Raw genomic sequence first — 14,118 nt, 5'->3', positions numbered from 1 at the left:
CTAAATATTGTGGTCATTTTGAGATGTTATTATGGGTATATACTGCAAACATTGTTTATGCTGACCACAACATGTTTTAGAATATGTCCATTAATGTCTCCAAAGTATAAGGGGACGTCCTCAAATTGCTTATTTTCTCTGAGAAAACGTAAAGGTATTTAAACAAGGAAAAGCAGAATATTTAAATAATTGAAAATATTTAAATAATTATTGGATTATGTTTAATTGATACATTTATTAACTGACTAATAATTTCAGTACTAAATAATAGTGGACGCTTGATACTCTTCTGTGATTCTCTTTGAGGCCAAAATTAGATAATTAAGCAAAGTTGAAAGAACGAATAAAATTGATAACGTTTTTTATTAAAGGGTCTTATTATTGTGGTCATTTTGAGATGTTATTATGGGTATATACTGCAAATATTGTTTATTCTGACCACAACATGTTTTAGAATATGTCCATTAATGTCTCCAAAGTATAAGGGGACTTCTTCAAATTGCTTATTTTCTCTGAGAAAACGTAAAGGTATTTAAACAAGGAAAAGCAGAATATTTAAATAATTGAAAATATTTAAATAATTATTGGATTATGTTTAATTGATACATTTATTAACTGACTAATAATTTCAGTACTAAATAATAGTGGACGCTTGATGCTCTTCTGTGGTTCTCTTTGAGGCCAAAATTAGACAATTAAGCAAAGTTGAAAGAATGAATAAAATTGATAATGTTTTTGATTAAAGGGCCTAATTTTTTAGTCATTTTGATATGTTATTATGGGTTGTTATCAGCAAATTTGATATTAAATCGGTGCGGTTACCAATGTCAGAGAGTTGGCGATGTGGGAAACAGCAGAGACAGAGACACACAGAAGCAGAGTGATGGAGCATCGAGCAGAGGTCAGAGGTCAGGGCTTCCCTACCGTGGTTGTCGGCCGACTGGTTGAACCCGCACAGCTGGCAGATGGAGCGGACCCACTTGTTCATGTCCTCCTCCGTCTCCGCCACCAGGTAAAAGGTTCGGTCCGAGGTCTTGATGTCAAACACGAAGCTGTCCTGGAACTCCTTCCGCTTGAAGGTCAGGCCGCAGTCCACCTGCTCGCAGCAGTGCAGGTCGATGACCCGGATGGGCTTCTTGGAGTGGTCATTCTTGTAGTACTCCAGCACGTCGGGGTCACCGCTCATCCGGCCGCTGCGCAGGATGAACCAGCGTTTCTTCCACGCCTGGGGAGAAGCAGGAAGAATTGAAAAAGGTAAGAACGTGACAATAATACAGAAAAAAAACAAAAAGCCAGTGCAGCCAAATTGAAATATGTCATTCAAACTGGATTTTAACAGAAGCTGCAGAATCCTACGCAAGGTGCAGAACGCTGCAGCGACACTCGTCCACAGCTGGACTCGGGTTGTGGTGTAAACTGTTGATGGCGTCTTTGCTAACTTTGAGCAGGTTTCTGTGGCGTGCACGTGGTCGTGTGTGGTTTGCATGTGCACGTTCAGAGGCGGCGTAAATGAGGCAGCAGGTGTTTGCTCCCTGCCAACGTATTTCCTGTACAGCTCCTCTGCGACAGCTTTGTTTCACGAGACTGCAGGCTCCTCCCACCTCCACAACTGATGATTGACGCCACTTTGGTCCACACGACATCATCCTACATGTGCATACGCCTGTGTGTCTGCAGCTGGAGGGGACGTAAACAAACTTCTACTCGTCACAACCGCAGTAGAAGTTCATGCTCCACCGACGCCAGCGGAGAAGACTCGAGAACGGGAAGCGTCCAAACGCAACATGTGGCTCCAACAAACTTCAGGCTCCTCCCACCTCCACAACTGATGAGTGACGCCACATCATCGTCCTACATCTGCACACGACAGAGTTGCTGCAGCTGGAGGGGACGTAAACAAACTCTACTCGTCATGATCCTGCTGGCTGCTGACCAGAGACTATGATGCAGCAGGACTGCTTGACATATAGTATTGAAGTTATCCTTCCAAATGTTTACCCTCATCGATGCTGCTAAAACCTTTAATCCCAATGATGTTTTCCTACACTTGACATCTATTTTCCCACTATCACACTGACCTTGTTAGAACCAGAAGACTTTTAATAGTTTCCAAAACTCAGTCGTAATGTGGCAAAATGTAATTGCTGAAGTCCTGTTTAAAATGAGGGGTTAGGCATGAATTGGTCAGCGGTTAATTGTTTACCCTCATCAATGCTGCTAAAACCTTTATCCTGATGATGTTTTCCTACACTTGACATCTATTGCACTTGTGTCCGTCCTGGGAGACGGATCCTCACATGTGTCTCTCTGAGGTTTCTACGTATTTTTCACTGTTAAAATGTTTTTTAATTGGTTTTCCTGACTCTTGTTGAGGGTTAAGGACAAAGGATGTCTCACCATGTTAAAGCCCTATGAGACAAATTGTGATTTGTGAATATGGGCTATACAAAAAGAATTTGATTGATTGATTGATTAATTGGTTAAGGTTAGGGTCAGGTTGTCCACATTTATTAATGGTAAACGCAAAGTCCTTACATGCATAGCTGTGCAAACTTGCCTCATCCTCCATTTCCTATGACCCTGTTCATAACATAGCGTGACAACATACCACTACTACACTGTCAGCGAACAACCAGTGTGTCAGTGCATTTAAATCCACGCAGATCGACACTGATAGTGAAAATGTCTCAGTTAAAGCAAATCAAAGGTGATTTGACATCTATTGCACTTCTGTCCGTCCTGGGAGACGGATCCTCACATGTGTCTCTCTGAGGTTTCTACGTATTTTTACCTGTTAAAAGGGTTTTTAGTAGTTTTTCTTTACTCTTGTTGAGGGTTAAGGACAGAGGATGTCTCATCATGTTAAAGCCCTATGAGACAAATTGTGATTTGTGAATATGGGCTATACAAATACAAGTTGATTGACTGATAAACGCAGTAGAAGCTCATGCTCCAGCGACGCCAGCGCAGAGGACTCGAGAACGGGAAGCGTCCGAACGCAACATGTGGAAACCAACAAACGCCATTGTTGCATTTCTCAACTGGGGGGGGGGAAGCACAAAGGAAGAACAGTGGCCTTGACTGCAACACATCCATACGTTCTCCCAGTGGCCGTCTTGTAAGGGACTCTGTGTTCTCTGTGCCCGGAGACAAAAGAGGAAGATAGACCAGGAAGGGAAAGGGGGGAGTAACGGTGGGGGGGGGAGAATTGTTGGACATCTGCCAGTGATGCACTTCCGCCAGGCAATGTGTCTCTCACATGCAGGCTGCTGACACACAGGATCCTGCCGGGGCCCCCCCAACCCCACCCCCTCGCTCTCCATCAACACAGACACTGCCGCAAGGCTAACGGCACCCCCCACCCCCACCCACCCCCCAAAAAAACAGGTTTGCACCATACAGATGCACAAACCTCCACGATGTTCCCCTGGAAATATCTGCTACATATTCCTATACGCTGTTAAATTAATGATGTTAGCAATATTCAGCTTCAGCTCTATACGGTGTCGTGCATATTGGTTTTCTGTCGCTCCTCACTGGGAACCTGGGACTGAGAGGACTGGGATGTCTCCAGTGGAAAAGGCCTCTCGGACTCCACATTAATTTTTAATATGCATTCTGCTCATTGATCAATGCTGTGGTGCTTCGGAGTCAAATAAATCAATCGTGGCCGTTTAAGTAGCTGCAGGACGGCACTTTGCCTTTTGGTTCCAGTGACACAGGTTTTCAGTGCTAACGCTAACACAAGGAAAATACAAGAACAGTTTTCTTTTATCTACATAAAATACTTATTATATATTTTGTATACACATTAACAAGGCTTTTCTATATTTTTCCTGCCACCTGAATGTGGTTTCCAGACACGAGTGGGTGATGGAGGTAGTTGCTTAATTGGCAGAGCTTCAGCCGTTGTTGGGTTTAACAGAACAGAGACACTTCTTTAAGAAGAAGCAGCTGTACCTTCAGATTTTGAAAAAAAAAAAAACCTTGGACCTGGAAACTGGTTGAAAAATATTAAACTTATCAATTGTTTTCACACTGACGGCTGAAGTAAAGAATATCTAACCTTTAAGATATTGTTTCAAATGCTGATTTTACTTTCGTGAAATAATCAAATATTTACTTTGTTCCATTAACTGAAAAAAAAACAATATTTAATTTACAGCAAATATTTAATTTGCAGCTTTTATTATACATAAGCAAATTGTTGCTTTCAGAGTCTAACCAGTCATATTTTATGGAACTAAATATTTGTAAAGTCTTTATAAAGTCCTGGTAAATCAAGTGGAAATAACACAATGACTCATCACTATATTTTGAGATTGTATCCATTGTTTCTGATGCAAAATGTTTATCATTTCATTATGCTGCCGGTTTTGTTTGCTTTTCCTCTGAGAAGTCGACGCAGCAACGAGGAGGCAGCAGCCCACTTCCTCTTTGTCCAGGAAGTGGGGAGTTCGATCTTATCTTCAACACAAAGCTGAACTTCAGAGGTATTGGGGGGGGGGGGGGGGGGGGGGTGAGACTTCTTCATTTTGTTTTCTGTCAGACTGATCCACTGATAAGAGGCGCTATGGCCTTCATGGTGTTGATAGTAGGTTCTTGCTGCTGTGAACATCCTGAGGCTGATTCATGCCTTGTGATTCGTTGCTTCAACTCAATTCAAAACTTGCCTCAGGGAGCGAGCTCTGCGATTGGTCGACTTGGACCAGGTCTTTCTTTTCTTTTCATCGATGGCGCAGCTTTAATGCAGAAGCATGTATCAGGCATTAGGGGAAAAAAGTGTGTGTGAAACAATAGGTTCAATCCACAGACACATTCACATTTCTCTTTTCTCACAAGTGCACATGGCCTCAGAGTTTAGCGAGACTACACGAGTCAGAAAGATTATAACTCTTACAAACTTGGAACATGGGCCAATAAAGAGCCGACTAAATCCCCTTATCTTTAACTTTGCAAAATAGGGTGTGTTTATGACAAAAGTTTGACATAATTCATGCATTTTGATTAAAAAAAAGGTGTATTTAAGGGACTAATTTCTAAAAGTGATGAAATTAATTGAATCTAAGGAGACAGGTCTGAGCAGCAGCTTGTGCTCTACTGAGAGTTTTTATAGTTTTAATTTGCCTAAAAGTTCATAGCAATAAAAATATTTGCAGCGGAGCACCTCATATAAAGTACTTTTTTGAAAATAAAAGCAGCTTTAATGCAGACGCATGTATCGTGCAATAGGGGGAAAAAAGTGTGCGTGAAAGATTAGGTTCAATCCACAGACACATTCACATTTCTCTTTTCTCCCGAGTGCACATGGCCTCAGAGTTTAGCGAGACTACACGAGTCAGAAAGATTATAACTTTTACAAACCCCATTTAAATATTATTGCCTTTTCTGGAAAGAGCGAGCGTCAGTTAATTGAGACCTGGAGCCGTGCCCAGTTTCACGAGGTCAGTGTGACCCATCTGGGTTATTCCTGGCATCCTTCAGCCTCAGCCAGCACATTAACCCACGACAGCAGCAGAGCTCCACCACAGAGGAAGACATCTCATTTAAAAAAAAAGGACCTTATCCGACTAAATATAGAATGAGTCTTTCCACGGTAAAGCCAGTTGCTAGTTAACTCGAGAACAAATTAATTTACTTTTCCCTCCGTCACGCTCTCTGACGTAGGAAAACATCTCCACTGGCAGTGCGGCTTCTCTTATCTCTTTCTCATGCACTGTTTTCAAATTTGCAAAAGAAAAAAAAAAACTTCCCCAGCGAAGTAAATCATGGGGGGAGGAGGACTACAGCGAAACGAGCGAACCCACCCACCGCCATGTTCTGCAGAGCATGTCTAAGCCCATCGATCATTGTCTAAGCACTGGGAAGCTGTAAAACTAGGCTGAACTCTCCCAGCTCTCCACAACCGTCCCCTCCCCCCCCCCCCTCATGGCTCTGGTTTGAAACTACATCACTGTTCCCAAAAAAAAAAAAAAAAAAAAAAAGCATAGACACACTGCCCTTGTTATCAAGTGGACTGGACAGAGCGCTGGAAACACAGAGAGTCGGCTAATCACATCCCAAGCTAACGCCGAATCAAAGACAGTCAGCGCGTAAGACACGGGACAGAGGAGACAAAAGTCAAACAAAGGTCAAATCCAAGCAGACGTGTGTGAGAGCGAAAAGCAAAAACAAATGTAGAATGAACGATTAGGAAAACTTGACTGTAAATAACATGTTATTTAAGGGTCTCAGAGGATTGCCTGCTCCCACTTGAAAACCCGGCTGCTAGTCCCTTCAGCTTTATTCAATCGTCCCATATGAGCTTGATCATTCCTTGTTCTAACATTGTCTCATTTGTCCTGACCACACACACACACACACACACACACACACACACACACACACTCACACACACACACACAGACTTGTCGGGCTACAAAGGAGAACACGAGTCCTGCATCTATTTGCGGCGGCCGGCAGTGAAAACATTACAAAACAATCTTTTTGTGCGTCTAAAAATAGGATCAAAACTAGTTTGTCTGGTCGATTCCTTTTGTCTCTCCCCATGTTGATAGGTGGACACAGGCTCCGGCTCTATTCCTGGCCGTCGGCAAAACAATGATTCGGTGGGAAAACAAACAAATTTCATACAAAAGCTAGAGGAATAAAAAGGGACACAGGAGTCTGGTGTGTGTCGTCCACGGTAACTGTATTTGCACATGTGTAATAGAACAAAACAAAACGTATTTCTCTGCTGTTCTAATGCACTTTACAGATGGTTGCGGCCAAAACAATTATCCAAGGTGTGTCTTTTACGGCCACAGAACAATATGTGGTTTGGTGTGTGTGTGTGTGTGTGTGTGTGTGTGTAGTAGTAGGCTGCGTCAACAGGGCGGCCGATAAGCATCAGTCAACATGTTTTTGAATGTGCGTGAGCAAACATCCAAACTAAACACGTTTGTTATCCACGTAGAAAAAGGCTGGAAGAGTTTTGTTTACCTCTCGCTCCTATGAGAGCGGCGGCGGAGGAGGAGACAGCAGGTTGTTGTCTCGGAGTCTCCAGCCTTACCTGCTGCTGCAGGACACACAACTCACAGCTGCACAAACACACCGTCCTCGTGTGTTACCTGCTCTGGTAAAGGTCATGTGCTGCGGCGAGGGGATTTACCTCTCGTGACTTTGTGACGCTCGAGTACGTTGGAACTGGAGGCCTCGGGCAACGTGTCGCATGTTTGATCCGAGCGTGTTAGCGATGAAACCCACTGGTGCTCGGCCAAGTGATGCTTCATTTGGATAAAAGGTGAATTGGAAAGGAACCAGTGTGTTCTGAGGACATGGGACTGGGCAGGAAGAGATTTAAGAGAGGAAGTGAGCTCCAAATAAAATGAAAATGGTTCTTGATCATATGAGTGTTTGATTTAAAATAGTATTTAATTTTATATTATACAAGCAAAGGCAGCATTTATTAAGAATGTTTTACATGTTTTGTATCACTCATTTGTAAAGATATTAAAGGTCATCAGGATTAAAACAGAAAAGATTCATAAAAACAAAAAGATATCCGACAGAGTCCATGCACAGATAAACACGCTCAGACTTTGTGTTTCTGGGTTGGACAAATAGGATATTGTTTTCTTGAATTTCTCATGTAAAAGATGATATATCCAACTGTATTATGAATGACTGCAAAAGAGTTAAAAGCTGCTCTAAGTAAAGACTCAAATGAAGCATCCCTCCCACATCTCTTCTCTGTGGTTGTTGTTCTCAGGCTTCTCAGAGTCAGTGAAGAAGAAAAGAGGAATATGTAGCCATAGATTTATATATAAAGACTAGATGTCTCGTCTGCGTTGCCGGCCAACGGAGATGAACGTCCGCACATGGCGGCCATCTTGCTACAGGGCATCTCGCTCACTGAATAATTTATGCAGTGTCATAACTACATCTCTGACGTTTATAACAAACCAGATCGTTTAAAAATAGGTTGAAAATTGATGAAGTTATGGTTATTTACCACTACCAACACAATGTTATGGGTGAGCGAGATGCCCCGTAGCAAGATGGCCGCCATGTGCGGACGTCTGGCTCCGTCGAACGAGACATCTAGTCTTTATATATAAATCTATGTATGTAGCACATCAGTGACTTTGCTGCTCGGCCCGTCCGGTGGCAGAAGCAGGCTTGAATTTCATCTTCCCAGAAAACTCCTCCCGGCAGCAGGAGCGGCAGTGATTCCACTTTGCGATGCATGAATTAAAAAAGGTGGGACCTGCTATAATGGCCCAGTTGTACGAGCCGACTTGCCCGGACACTGATTCTGGTGAATGTGATGTGGTGAGGGGGACAAAGCTGGACGGACAATGATGACAGAGGCCTGATTATCTGGTTCTAATCAATAGCGGGTCACACGTCAGCCCGCATTACGGGAACAGACGAGGAGATTCAGCCGGCGATGGAATGCAGTCCGGTTACACGTGAGGGATAATTGCCTGGAAATTTACACAGCACAAAAGCACCTTTTAATTTCAGACAATCAAAACTTGTCTTTTAATGAGAGGGACAAACCTGAGGGTTGTTATGTGTTGAGCATGAGGACGTGGAGATGTGTAGGCTACTGTATATTGTTACCTCCGTCTGTTTGTTTGTTTGTTTGTTTGTTTGTCAGCAGGATTACACAAAGAAATCCTGAATGGATTTTCATGAAACTCGGTGGAAGCATGGGACATGGGCCAATAAAGAGCTGATTAAAACACCTTATTTTTAACTTTGCAAAATAGGGTGTGTTTATGATAAAAATGTTGACATAATTCATGCATTTTTATGAAAAAAAGGGTGTATTTAAGGGAATAATTTCTAAAAGTGTATGAAATTAAGTGAATCTAAGAAGACGGTCTGAGCAGCAATTTGTGCTCTTCTGAGAGTTTTTATAGTTTTAATTTGCCTCAAAGTTCATAGCAATTAAAATATTTGCAGCGGAGCACCTCATATAAAGTACTTTTTTGAAAATAGATGTTAAATCTGTGGGAGACACGGCAGTTTATGCAGCAAGGAGCTAAAATAAACCACACAAATGGACGTGAGAGCACATGGAGACGGTTCTTGGAACAGTTTAGACAACGCTCCACATGTCCGCTCTGAGTCAGACGATGAGCAGACAGCTGCTCCGGACAGAGTTTATAATGCACATCTCTGGAGCCTTTCCAACAACTTCAGGTCACAAACAAAACAGGAGATAGCGGCCGTGCCAACAACGTGTGGCCATTTTGTATCCTCAGCAAATCCTGGGGCGTTTATCTGTCCCGAGTGCATGAAGAGATCCAGATGCTCCCCGGGGTCGGGACGTGGCTCAGGCTCGGTCCGTGTGCCCAGAGAAGTAAACACCGAGAGATGTTAAACAGAGTGTCTGAGGCTGCAGGCGTTTAAATCGCTCGTGTTTCCCCAAAAAAGTCAAAACACTGACCCTCGAAGGGCCGGGGAAGCTGCAAGACAGAACGCATGCAGGATAGGACCAGAACAGGCCTGTGTGCATCCTGGTGTGTTAATAGTAGAAGGTGGGAGATAAGCCACAGAGCACAGAGACTAGGGTTGCAAAGCAGGGCTATTGAGGCCTGCTGTAGTGTGCAGGACTAGTCAGGTAAGTTTCCATGATATTACTGGGAAAATATATTAGCATGCTGATTGAGGATTGTTCATCTGTTCATCTAGCCTATTTCTATTGATTTATCCATCAATTGTAAAATATGTTTACAGACAATTCCAATTGTTTGGCTAACTATTTATATCTCTGGCATTGCATTAGCATTTTTTTACAAACTTATTTCTCATCTTATTCTACATGAACAATGCCAAGTGCACTCTCTCATGTGTGGAGACATTTCACCCCATCCAATGTAGAAGGAAAGGCTGTGTACATTTGCAAATACTGTGCAAAGACCAATGTTAAGAATGACACAACGATGCAGAAGCATATAGTCAAGTACCCAAAGTTTCCTCAGGGCTCAAATCAGCCTATGACAAAACAAAATGTTTATATTTATGTCTGTATATGACAAGGTAAACACAGTTAGTATAAATTACCCAACACATTTCCAGTTGCCAGTATGCCTTTAATTTCCGTTAATTCCCGTTAATTCCAGTTAATTCCCATGGAAAGTTTCCAACTTTGAATATTCCCGGAATATTGCAACCCTAACAGAGACACACAGGATCCTCTCCAACCGCTTCGTTCACAAAGACGTCAGCTCTGAAACCCATTTGCAACCGGGGCCTGATGGGATTCAGCTTCAACGACTTTACAGCGAGTATGATTCCGTGCACAATGCCACAACGTGAGCGTGATGGAAAAGCTCCATCCTACAGGTGCTGCCGCTGATGAGAAGCTGCATGTGGAGCCTCCAGTCCTCGTCTCAACGCTCTGCAGGATCCGCCGCATATCCTGCAAACACAGGCCCCCTCGAAAGCTCTCAGTGAATAGAATCAGCTTCAATGTGCAGCCGAACACTTCCATCACGAGGCACGTGAGTAATCTCTTTGCAACGGCCCCGGTATCAGCAGAGGGCTGAGCGTCTTTAGAGTGAGCCCCCCCCTGACACTGTGACTAATGATGAGCATTATATTCAATCAGAACTCTTTGTGTCACTTCCCCTTGCCGCTGCCATCTGCTGCTGCTCGTACACATCTGGGGAGCCGAGCACGAAGCTCCTCCTGGTCGCTCCCATTCCGCCCAAGGTGGATTCAGATGCACAAGGGCAGATAAAACAAGAGGGGGGAGAACATTTACATTCAAGGGGAGAAGCTGACCTGAGCTTCTCCGTAATTTGTTGCACCTTCACTCCAGCTCTAATGTCACAGCGGCTATGGAGGAGTGGAGGTATCTCTCCTCACTCAGCTGTGTGCACCATCACAGTCTGATGCTGATGCTGCAGCTGGAAACTCACATCTACAGCAAATGTATTTAAAACACATCATGCTAAAAACAGCAGGTTTGTCAGGTAACGTCTAAATGCTCAGATTTCTGAATTAAAATATATTTAAAAATCTCTCATAGTTTTAGTTTTATACAAAATATGAACACATAATAAAAAGAAAAGAAGGCGTTGAGAAATTAAAAGAAATAACACAGAATGCAAACAGTAAGTCTTCGTCCTCTGAAGCCTTTTCTGCCAAAAACATGAATAATGTGTTTTTGCTTATCATTCAACAATGTTAATGCAGAACATCTCTTTTTGTAGTATTCACATTGCAGAGCAGCATTTTGATGCATCTTTGTATCATTGCCTAAATTCTACGTTTATTGTGACATTATCGATATTGACTGATATGATTTTGTTTTACCCTGATATAGTTTTAGTTTATCGTTTCTTTATTGTTTATAATTGTCCCACGTTAAGTTTAGCGCCAGGATTTGTTGATTAACCAGGTGTTGATTAACTAACTAAGAACTCTATGATGACACATTCACAAATAAAAAATTCCCATGATGGAAAATCCCTCTTAAACTGGCTTGAATGTAAATCTCCACCTTTGCCTCACTTAGACTTTGCAAATCTCTGAATATGCAAATCGACCTGCCGTCTATTTCCATAACTGTTTCAGTCGAGATAAAGAATCAGTTCAATTCAAGTTCTCCTTTATGGAACCTGTGGTGCAAATGGAATTCATTTGGCAATACGGGTTATTGGAGAAATTCTGAATATCTGATTCTAACATCCAGATTACAAAATGTCTGTTATTGTGCCTCCACTATTCTCTGGGGTTGTGAAACTCCACGGCTGCATCTGAAGAGTGACCCGGAGACTTCAGACACTTCAGTGACGGGCACCAGTGTCTCTGCTGATTTCACATCGTCTCACCGTGTTCCGTCTGTATTTACACATTACTCAGAGTTTATTCTTATCTGAGTTTCAGTCGTAGGAAATTTCAGTTCCTTCATCTGAAGAGAAATGACTCATCTCCCGTCTGGATCTTCAGAAGAAGACAAATGGACAAATTAAGCAATGTCCATACAAAGTAGAGCTAAAGGTTTTTTAACACTTTACTTAACATAGCAATATATATTTTTTATATTTCCTTTAGGTCTGGGCGAGAAAATCGATGTATATTTCTATAAAACATCAGATATATTTATTTGTACAGGACGATGCAGATTATCTACTTCCTGTTTCCTTCCATGTTTCTATAATAAGCACTGGTGAGACGTGTAGGATTGTTTGTGGTGTTTCTGAGATGTGATTCCCTTTCATCAGCTTCATGCCCACTTGTAAGGTGGTTTGAAGATTTCATGAATAAAAGATTGTTTTTTTTCCCACCGTCTCTCTGCCCACAATGATGAATTACTGCAATAACCTGTGCGTGACTGTCGCTGTTTTTCAGTTTGACTACATGTTTCTAACTCAACACTTCACATTTCAAACTCTGACAAACTATCAGTAAGTAGTGACGGTGTTTAACAAGAAGTGTAAACAGGCTAATATCAGCTTATTAACAGTTATCAGGGTTACAGTTAAAGTCAACGTCCACTAAAATATAGAGCATGACACAGAAATGTATTTTTATGTTCAAATAAGTCAAAGAAAAACAAACATGTTCCAGGAAGGAAGGGGGGGGAGAAGAAAATGACTCATTATTACATCATAATTCAATTTAAATATTCTCTGCAGATCTGCTTGTACTGTTTGTTTACTTGCATGAATATCAATGTTACATCATATCTATTATGTCTATAATATGATAATAGATGTTTTTATTGTTTTAGATTTCTTCTTCCTGACCAACACCTTCCATTGACAAATTAAACTTGAGTGTAATATTTATACATGTCCTGCCTCTGAGGACATGTATAAATATCATGAGCTACTAATAAACTGTACTGAGGTAATAACAAATTCTCCCTGTCGTGTTACGGTTATTACAACCTACATTTATGTCTGGTGATGTAATCTGCAGGGTTTCAATCACTCAATCACTTAGTTTAAGTACGTTATATCTGAATTTTAATTAATAAACAATAGTGGACAATTTGAATCCTTGAATGAGGGAGTTGAAAATACCTGGAAGGAGAGAGAGGGAGATAGAGAGAGCGGTCAAACAGCGGTGCTCAGGTGTTTTCAGCGTAACGAAGGGTGTCGGTAAAAAGCAGCGAGTGAGCTCAGTCAAACATCCCTGGGCAAATAAATGCCATAAAAGAAAAGGTGCTAGTTGTCGGTGAACCTTCCCGGTTTCCACACACAGGATCAAAAGCAAGTACATCCCCTAAATCCTCATGTTTCACAACTGGCATTTAAGTTTTTTTTTAGCTTTAACTTGTTACATGTCTTTATAATTGCTGCCAAGCAGGAAGCTGAAAGGCTTTTCCACTGACACGCGTCACCATGACAGAGTCCACTTGCGTCAGAGAGGCGATCCAGCGACAGTCATATGACAAGTTGGATGATTCCTGTTCGTGATTCCATGTTTGGATATAATCAGCACTGCAGAAAGTGCATTTCCTTCATGGACAAAACAGAAAACACTCCCGGACAATACTGCATCTGTGATCAGTGGCCATTTCATTTTGCTGTTATAGACAAACTAACAACAATCCACAGCGTGTAGATTATCTCTGAGTACAATATAGTTTTTACTTAACTGACATCTACTTGGATCAGCAGAAAAATTTAAATTTTACCTGGTATAATCTTTATCTACTTATGCATTTTATGATCCTATTAATCTTATATATATATTTGAAGTACTATGAGCTGCTATTAGCCTTTTAAAGACATCAGTATCAGTGTTGAAAACTATGAAGACCTTTATACTACGGATTAATCAATGTAGAAAAGATAAACATTTATGTTTGTATTTTACGTAAAAAGATTTATGCTTATTTACTTAATTCAAGTTCTATATATTTGGGTGTATTTGTGTTTTCTTATTATTTGTAGATATTTATAATAAAGTTTAAATACCATGCCCCTATATATCAATCCGTATATCTGTATTGGAAGTGTTTTATTCTCTAAATCGGTATCGGCCCCCGGATCTGTGTCAGTATGTGTTCAGCAACTTGGTCAATAACGGTGATTCAGATATAACACAGTTGTAGATATGATAACAAACAATTCTTCAAACATGGATGTTTCAACAAAGAAGCAACAG

The 14,118-nt window shown here is 41.5% G+C and overlaps 1 protein-coding gene across 2 annotated transcripts in view; it reads right to left on the bottom strand.

The window, feature by feature from the left end:
* Positions 1–14,118, bottom strand: part of LOC133003821 (probable asparagine--tRNA ligase, mitochondrial) — a 51,170-nt gene that overhangs the window by 22,456 nt on the left and 14,596 nt on the right. For both annotated transcript variants that reach the window (XM_061073636.1, XM_061073637.1), the window contains one exon: positions 925–1,225. In XM_061073636.1, coding sequence (XP_060929619.1) covers positions 925–1,225 — 301 coding nt within the window. The remainder of the gene's footprint in view (positions 1–924; positions 1,226–14,118) is intronic.

The sequence above is a fragment of the Limanda limanda genome, chromosome 6 (genome assembly GCF_963576545.1).
Source record: "Limanda limanda chromosome 6, fLimLim1.1, whole genome shotgun sequence".
In the NCBI taxonomy this organism is placed as follows: domain Eukaryota; kingdom Metazoa; phylum Chordata; class Actinopteri; order Pleuronectiformes; family Pleuronectidae; genus Limanda; species Limanda limanda.
This window is presented reverse-complemented; position numbering and strand designations above follow the sequence as displayed.